At 37.0% G+C, this 9,377-nt stretch overlaps 1 protein-coding gene across 1 annotated transcript; it reads right to left on the minus strand.

The window, feature by feature from the left end:
- Positions 1–314: 314 nt before the first annotated feature.
- LOC107729379 (homeobox protein OTX1 A) lies at positions 315–5,342 on the minus strand. Its single transcript, XM_016539855.1, has 4 exons — positions 5,159–5,342; positions 3,160–3,277; positions 2,817–2,968; positions 315–1,397 (listed from the first exon to the last, which is right to left on the minus strand). Exons 2-4 carry the CDS (start codon positions 3,254–3,256, stop codon positions 639–641), a joined length of 1,008 nt encoding a protein of 335 aa, XP_016395341.1. The 5' UTR covers positions 3,257–3,277; positions 5,159–5,342; the 3' UTR covers positions 315–638.
- Positions 5,343–9,377: the final 4,035 nt, after the last annotated feature.

A 9,377-nucleotide genomic window follows, 5' to 3' on the forward strand; every position in this document is an offset into this window, starting at 1 on the left:
AAGTTCTGAAAGTCTGTCTGTCTCTGTGTGTAGAGAGGAGACTTTCAAAAGTAATCAGTATCTGTCGCTGGACCCCAATGTCACAGGCGTTTTCACTGGTCCTTATCCTTTTGGCGTTGATCCGGTAAGTCAGCCAAATTACTGTGGAAATGACATTGCAGTACCCTTTTCTGTTCCATAACATTTAAGTCAGAAAGGAAATGAAAAACAATTAGTTTCAATTTTAAGCTTATTTATTAAATGAACATGAATGCAAATTAGTTTTTAACATCTCACATGAGTTGTAAGGCATAAGTCACATTCTCCTCCGTAAAGAAACTCATATAAAATTATTATTGCCTTCATTGTTTCAAACACCACTTGTGTCTCATTTGTTCAGTGCGTCGTGTCGGGAGTGCGACAAACTTGACCCTCGCTTTTTAATCTGTCTGTCGAGGGTGACGAAGAACCTGTCTCGCTTTTGCAACACACAAGAAACTTTGGTTTCCGAACCCATGTTCCTATGGCTCTTCTGCCGAAAAGTGGAAAAAGTTGGCACAAAAGTCACTACTTCTTCCCTGTGGTGTCCGGCGTCGAGGAAAAGACTTGCTCCAAAGAAAAACAAACAAGTAAACATCAGGAAACAACACGAAGAGTCCTTACAAAACCTGAAAGCGCCAGGCGGCCTGGTCTTTGTAGTCCGAGCAGTCGGCCGCCGCCGAACTGAAGTTCAGTTTCCAGGATGAAGCCTGATCTTTGTAATCCAGACAGTCTGAGGAGCTGAAGGGCAGCCCAGCACTGCCGTACCCCTGGTGAGGGTGGTGTCCGCCGCTCTGCCCCATGTGGTGCGGGTGGTGTCCTGACACGGCGGCGGTGCTCAGCTGTGTGTGATGGGCGTGAGGGTGATGGTGAGCGTGGCCGGGCATCGGGCCCAAGTAGGATCCGCAGTCCATGCCGCCAAAATAAGAGGCGGCGTTCGAGGTCGGGTAGCCCTGGGCGTAGCTGGGAGCCTGGCTGTAGGGCATGGGGTACGACGGCACTCCCGTGGTGCCCCCGCCGCACGAGATGGCCCTCTGCATGCAGGACGCACTGGCTGGGGGGGAGATGTCTGGGAGCGAGGGTGGAGCGGGAAGAGGCGAGACCGGAGCGGGGCTCCAGATGGACGAGACAGGTGTTGTTCCTGAGGACGAGCTGCTGAGCAGACCCACTCCGCTTAGACCAGAGGGGTTGGAGCCTGAGGACGAAGACGAGGAAGATGAGGTGTTACTGGAGACGGCGGGAGGAGTGAAGTGGCCGCTGCTCTCTGACCCCGGGCTCTCGCGGGACGGAGAGGATTTCTTCTTCGCTGGACGGATCTTCGAGCTGTTGCTGCTTTGCTGCTGCTGACGACACTTTGCCCGTCTGTTCTTAAACCAAACCTGTCGACAATCACATCACAGGTTATAAATCAGCAAATATTGTCTATGAACTGAAATGTTAAGCACCTAAAATATCGATTTGAGATCAGATGAGAACAAAATATTTACTGAACTGAGTTGGATAATGACACTAATGTCTTTTATATAGCTGCTTTATATAGCAATGCACAGCAATGTTGACAGTTATTGAACTGAATTGAATCAATCTGAATTGAGCAGAATAATGACACTTAACACGTCAAAACACATCACTGGTTAGGTTAATGATGCTAATGTTGTCTATGAACTGAAATTTTAAGATCTGAACATATTTGTTTATACAGTTTCTGGAAAAGAACCAAATATCGGCACAGGCAACAAATACCTCTCACTCTGCTGATTGATATGCGTATCTATGCACTTTTGCATGTGAAAATATGTGGCTATATAGCCTTTGTATAACAACTTCTTTACCTGCATAATTGAACTTTTGGATGCTTTGGGGGGTGGGGGTAGGGAGTTAAAATATATTTAAAATGTATTTTTTGAATATTTTGTTATCATGTTATCTTCCATGTCTTTATTACAATAAAAATATGCTTAAAAAAAGAAGAAGATCTGAGCACCTAAAATATCGATTTGAGATCAGATGAGAACAAAATCTGAACTGATCTGAGTTGGATAATGACACTATTGTCTTCTTTAGAGCTACTTTTATTGCTTTATATCAATGCACAGCAATGTTGACAGTTATTGAACTGAATTGAATCAACACTGAATCTGAACTGAGCAGAATAATGGCATTTACTTCACATGAAATTGAACTTGAAACACTGAGACTTATTGAACTGAATTGAATCAACATTATTCATCTCAATCCAGATTCAATGTTGATTCAACTCAGTTCAATAACTGTCAGTGCTTCAAAGTTCATTTTCATCTGAAGTATCATTTTCAGACACTATTGTTTCCTTAAGAGCTGCTTTACAGATCAAATATTACTTATGTAATAATTGATGAACATTGCAACATTGACAAAGTTATTGAACTGAATTGAAACAACATTAAATTGAGCTGATTAATGACTGTTGTTTTCTGTAGAGCTGCTTTAGCTGAATTGAAGTTGTTTCACTCTCAGTTATTGAACTGAATTGAAACAACACTGAACTAAATTGAGCTGAATAATGATACTAATGACAATAATGACACTAACATTAACATTTTTTTCATGTTTATGACTGTAAAGCTCTCTCGTTGGTCTGATTGCTTCTATCGTTCTCCTCATTTGTAAGTCGCTTTGGATAAAAGCGTCTGCTAAATGATTAAATGTAATGTACAATGTACAATCTGTATTGCATAAAGCGCTATATAAATAAATAAATGTGACTTGACTAGACTTAAAATCTCTCAGCATTAGGAAAGTGGCACAACAACACCTACCTGCACTCTTGACTCAGGCAAATTGATTTTCAGAGCGACCTCCTCACGCATGAAAATGTCTGGGTAGCGCGTCTTAGCGAACATATTCTCCAGTATGTCCAGCTGAGTGCGAGTGTACGTTGTTCTCTCTCTTCTCTGTTTACGAGGATTTGCTGCAATAAGGAAACAACTGAAGTTACTAAATCATGTCTAAAGTTTGTTTGAAAAGGCACAGATGCACTTTAAAGTCAAGGTGCATTTGAATCATTTTAGAATTGCCGTTCATTGCTTAAAAGTTTTCTTCCGTAAGGATTCTACATGAAGAGACTCTTTAAATGTTATCTTATCAAAGATATGTGCTTACCCGGATATCCCACAGAGGGATGGAGGAGGTCCATGGTTGCCCCGCTGAGCCCCAGCCCGTTCATGGCATAAGGGGCCTGTTTGAGGTATGACATCATTGTTGAGCTCCAGAGAGACACCTGCAACATTAATCATTTAAAATAAACAAATTAATATTAGAAATAAATAAACAATAAACCAAAAATAAAAAAACTGTTTATTAAAAAATATGTTATTTGTATTTTTTTTGTGCCCCAAAAATTGTTAAAAGAGCATGCCAGTGTTTGAAATTGCCTGCAAGTTTATAAACTGTATCATAGCCTACATATCTTGTCCTATCACACAATGCAGAGTAAAAAATAGTATTTGGATAGGCTATATTAAATACACAGTCCCACTGTAACAACGTGTAAAACGCATGTCACGATAGTGAACAGTCTGAATATGACTAATGTCTTGCCTTTAATGATCGATTTTTTCACACTCGACTAATCAAGGCCTTCACACACTAATTGGCCATTTACATGTCATGCCCTGTTAAGCGCTCCTGACTGACGCGACGCCGCCAAATGTTTGATCTTTTCTTTTGTTTACCAGAACGTTTGAAATTTGGTAGTACAATTATGAACTTAATTAATTGTCGTTTCAATCTAACAAATGGTAACAGATAACGAACTAGCACACACACACACATATATATATATATATATATATATATATATATATGTGTGTATATATATTATTTGAAATCTATAGCTAGGCCTACATTAAATGCATACAGCATAATATTTGTAAAATTAATTATTTAGATCCAGAATGTCTGAGTCCACTTTGAATGAAGGCCCAAAAAAGCGTAAATAGAAATCATTTGTTATTAAAGAAGTTTCATTTGTTTTATACTGATCTTTATAAAATGTTATTTAAATATAGTATATTATCCTACAGAACGAAATCAACAAATAAGTAAACAGTTAACTTTATTTTTAAAACGAAATTCGCAACATCGATATGGAATAGCTGAATTATGTTTCCAAAGCTGAAGCGCTAGTTTTCCTGGACAGAAGGCCGCTCGGGATAAACTCGATGCTTATGCGCATTTGGAATTATTTGGGAGGACCAAACTGTGTTTCGTTGCGATTGTTATGAGGCAATAGTACAAATGTATTAAGACAAAAGTTCTGTAAATGACATGTTGCGCTTTTTCTCCGTCGCTCATGCATATGAATGGCCCCATTAATCCCACGCTGAGGACAGATAACATGGGTCTAAAGACTCCACAATCGAGCTTTAACTATATGTAAATGGCCAGTGAGTGTGCAAATTATTTTCCTTAATCATTTAGATTAGATTAGACCCAGAGGGGACTCCATTTGCAGAAGAAACCTTATCAACTAAATAAACGACAAACTCTCTTTTTCTCCGTGCGCTCTGGCTCTGCAAAGTTTGTTAATTACGACGGCATTTGCGAAGTTCTGAAAGACACAAGTAATTCATGCAAAATATAGCCTTAAATTAACATACATTTAAAAAATCTACATGCATTAATTTGTCTTTGGCTTAATGCAAATTATTTGTCTTTGACCTAATCATTTTCCTAAAACAAGATAATTTACTTTGAATCTTTTTTTTTTTTATGGATCGTTAAACTCAACTTAATGAACCAACTAAAATTACTAAATTAATTTTAATTGCTGCCTTATTTGTACGGAAAAGCAAAGTGCAGTGAAGTTTGCTGCACTTTTACACCATTCTGAAAACTTTAAACTCAGCTTAATGAACCAAATAAAATTATAATGTTAATTGCTGCCTTATATTTTACAGAAAAGCAAAGTGATGCCTAAGTTACAATCTACAGTAGGCCTATAAAATATCAAAATATTGAAAATTTGGTCGAAATGACAGAAATTATCCACAAAATGGATATGTAGAGAAAAACAAAGAAACAACCCTTAATTCTGCATCTTTAGATTTAGATTGGTAGCTATTTAAAATGAAAATATATTTGAAACATTTTGCATTACCTTTAATTCTTGGTCTTCTGTGCTTTTTCTTCTTCTTTGAGATCCGTTAACTGAAAATCCACAAAACCAAGAAACTCTTCTTGGAGAGCAGTCTGGACTCCAGCTGATGGTTGGAATGGCAAGAAAACAAATTAGCCACAAACTTCACAACAAGTTTCCAATATGGTCACAAAGTCCGCTTGCAGACAGTCGCTCGTTGTATCCACGCGTGATATTAAGGTGATAGCCAGTGCTGAAGGATTGAGATTGATCACCTTCTTGATGGCCTGTCCGTCTATGAGCAAAAGACACCTGCGGACCCGCCCACCACAGCCAATCAAAAGTCTCGCTTGTCTTTACTGACGACCACTTTAGCCAATCAGAACGAAGACGCACTCATTAACTCCTCCTTTCGACGTGACGTCATATAAACCTGCAGCGTGAATGCGCGAGTCCCGAGGAGAGTAAACTATTTGAAAACACTTTTAATTCAAGCATTTAGTGAGCTGAGGCAAAGCAAATAGGCCTACAAATGATAAAAACACAATTCTTAAATCGATTTACCGTTTGGTCGATTAGAATTGCGTCGTTTTTAGTGACCAAATCCTCTCTAAGCACTAATTAGCCTATATCAACATGCATAAAATAACCTCATCCACATGATTTAAACAGGCTAAACGTTTGTTTGGATATAAAAGTAAATAATTATTATAAGCATGTTTCAATAAACGAGTTTAGATTTTCACAAACTTTGAAGCTGGACTGTTATTTCCTTGAGACATTCGCCTTCCTTGATATGGGTCAATTATTTTTGTCGGTAGGCTTATTTATTACGTCATTCAAAACTAGGCTACATTTAATAAAATTCATACAAAACTAGTGAATTTAGTTTTAGAGTGAAGTTTCAGAATTAAAAGTATAATTGCGATTTCTTGAAAAGCTTAAAAGTCAAAAAGCTATGGTGTAAATGTGCGGAGACAAAGCGTCCAAGAATGCAATTCTAATATAGCCTATAGGCCCTATAGGCTATATAAATAATAATACAAAAAATCTTAATGTATGAATAGTTTTATATTATTCTGTACTTTTAATATTTATTAAGAAAAACAAGCAGTGAAACGATTCTGTTTTAAAATCTTAATAGGAGTAGGCTAATTAAAAATGATTTGTTTGCCAAATCAAAGTCATGCAACCAATGCAGTTGTTTTGTTGTCCACACACACACACACACACACACACACACACAAAACATAAAACAGAAATCAAAGTCATGCAACCAACATGCAGTTGTTTTGTTGTCCACACACACACACACACACACACACACACACACACACACAAAACATAAAACAGACAAAACATAAACAGAGGTGAACTCCTAAAGACCCTTATGACTGTCAAGGTCATTAAGTAAAAATAAACAAATAATAAATAAATAAATGAATACATAAAAAAATCATTTTTGAAGTTTTAGTCAGGTTACATGGATTAACAAACTTCTTGATAACTATGACTGAATTTTGATTAAAAAAAAGAAAGAAAAGAAAAACAAACACTGTTTTGTACACTGAAAAAAATGTTTCATTCATCCAAAAAAATTAGGGTAATGATTCACATCTATATTTTTTTAACTTGAGCCAATGAAAAATAAATAACTTGCCTTAAGGGCACATAGACTTATATAAGTATTTTTCGAAATTTTCGTGCACTTACATTATTTTAATATATATATAAACGGTATAAACCTTTATGAACAACTAGCTACAAAGTGTTACATAATGAGTTAAAGCCACAATGAGGCCTACAGACATGATAATTAAATCAATCGATAATCAGAAATTATGATGAGGGTATAAATCACATGTTTACTAGCCTATATTCACAAAGTTACTTATTTGATTATCAAACTACTGCTCCAGATCTGGCATTACGTTCGCACTCAAAAGAACAACGATGAGATACATTACAACATAAACCAAGAAAAAAACAGCACCAACTTGGAACAATTTAGCACGCACCAAAAGCTGTTAAAGAGGCTCGTTCCCGTAAAATCAAGATATCTGCTGGCACTAACCTATTGTCCAGGGGTATTTGTGTAATCCCAAAATGCAGTAGAGTTTCCTGAGCAGTATAACCCCGTAAAGCCGCGGGATCAGCCGGCCTGAAGCGAGTGTGTGTCTGTGTGTGTGTGTGTGTGAGAGAGAGAGAGAGAGAGAGAGAGAGCCAGGGTGTGTGCGCGACTGGTCTCTTTAGCAGGCGGATTGTCGTGTCTCTTGTAAATCGTCGGCGCTTATTAAAACGATGGCGCATAAAATCCCCTGTAAATCCCGGAGTTGTCAGAAAGCACGAGCGCAGTGCGCGCTGATGTCACTCACCGGGGCTTCGGTGAAAGAGGAAGACGCGGGAAAGTTTTACACCTGGATTGCGGAGTTCATGGAGGCGGATCAGCAGGTAGCCGACCGACTTTCCGTGCCCTGTTTTAACACCATTTAAATCTGGCGGAAATAAAAATATGACATGAGATTTCCGAAAACAAGAAGTTTTAGACTTATTTTCTCTGTTTAATCTACTTCTGTGTTCTGGCCTGTTTCGAACTATTGCAGGTTTTTTATATTGTTAAGTTCTAAGGAAGTTAGTCCTGGTAATAACTTCTTGAGAATAGAGGTATAGTCCTGTCGACAATATCTATCGAAAATGAAAATAAAACGTACTTCTGAATCGGAAGGGAAGACAAACATTTTTGCGTGTGTGTTTTAGTTCCTGCAGCTTGTGTGAAAAACAAATGAAACAGAAATTCTGAGGTCCCTGTTCTTAATTATTAACAAAGTTTTGTTTCACTTTAATTTTGATGCAGCCCATTAATTTAACCTGTAAGACGCAGGCCTTCAACATTTCACACATAATTTTAAATGTTAAATCATGTTGGTTTTATAAACTCATGTCATTTTATTAGGCTATTATACTTATTTATTCAGTTATGCTTTATTTTATATGAGAATCAAAACATTCTTTATTTAAAAAATAATTTCTGGACTGAAATAAAGTAAAGAATGACACTTGATATTTGTTCGTTTTGTAATAAAATCCTTCATTCCATGATAATTTGGAGTGAGGTAACATTACATTACATTACATTTAGTCATTTAGCAGACGCTTTTATCCAAAGCCACTTACAAATGAGGACAATGTAACAGTTGCAAATCTGCCGAAGCATGGAAAATGCTTTGAAAGGAAAGTGTCTGGAAAATAAGATGCATTCAGTTCAGTTGTGTCATAATGCCTTGGGCACAACAAAAAGGATAAATGCAGTTTTATTGTATTATTATTATTTTTAATAGCACAAGGACACCTCCAAAAAGTTCTAAACACAAGCAGATTTAATAGGCCTTTAAAAGTTTACTTTAAGAGAAATGTGCACAACCTAAGCACACTATCAAAGACACCATGACAACTTTATAGTGAACGAATGTGGCACAGATGAAGGACAGCAGTGATTAGATATGAGCGCTCACTAACTGATCTAAGCTTTTGTTCAGGGGAAAATTAAACTGCTGCCAGCTTCCGTGAGGAGAAAACACAACCCGCCTGCAGCTTTCAGCTGATCTCAGTTCAGAGTTTGCATTTTAAATCCAGATAATGTGACTGCTTAGAGACAGAAAACCAGAGCCATAACCTGAGACACACACAGGCCCTCCACACTTAACCTGAATACATTATTCAGGGACTAATAATAGGTTGTCTGAGTTGTGTTACATTGCAAACTCAGTATGGTGTAATAATTCACAAGGAAGTGCATGTTCACGGTGTAATTTAATAAGCATCAGTAATTAAAAATGAAGAGTTATTCCAACTTTTCTTGCCTGTTTATCAGGGTTCACATAAACCAATGACTTTCTGTAACCTTTCCAGTTGTCCAAGATAATAAATAAAAATAATTTAAAAGTGATTTATGTTAAAAAAAAAAAATCCCCTGACCTTCAGAATTTAATTATTTATTTAATAATAATAATAAAAAAAAGTTTTCCAGGTCTAGAAATCAAAACACTATCTCCTCAATATTTCAGATATAAATATATATTGATAATGTCTGAATTCAGAGAGTGATACTGTAGAATTCAGTCCAAAATAATGCAATATACATAACGTGCATTGTTAATTACATCAATATTATGTAATTAACCTGACAACAGAAAGTTCTGTTTTATGAATTTCTAAGCAAAAACCATTGGTTCAGAGTTCG

The sequence above is a fragment of the Sinocyclocheilus rhinocerous genome, unplaced genomic scaffold (genome assembly GCF_001515625.1).
Source record: "Sinocyclocheilus rhinocerous isolate Xijiao unplaced genomic scaffold, SAMN03320098_v1.1 scaffold1148, whole genome shotgun sequence".
NCBI classification, from domain to species: Eukaryota; Metazoa; Chordata; class Actinopteri; order Cypriniformes; family Cyprinidae; genus Sinocyclocheilus; species Sinocyclocheilus rhinocerous.

What these genes read in the sequence shown, in the direction of transcription:
- LOC107729379 (XM_016539855.1), bottom strand. Translation starts at nt 3,256, where the DNA reads ATGATGTCATACCTCAAACAGGCCCCTTATGCCATGAACGGGCTGGGG. An exon ending in TCCCTCTGTGGGATATCCGG is followed by an intron (nt 2,969 to 3,159) that starts GTAAGCACATAT and finishes TCCTTATTGCAG; the next exon opens with CAAATCCTCGTAAACAGAGA. An exon ending in TGCCTGAGTCAAGAGTGCAG is followed by an intron (nt 1,398 to 2,816) that starts GTAGGTGTTGTT and finishes GATTGTCGACAG; the next exon opens with GTTTGGTTTAAGAACAGACG.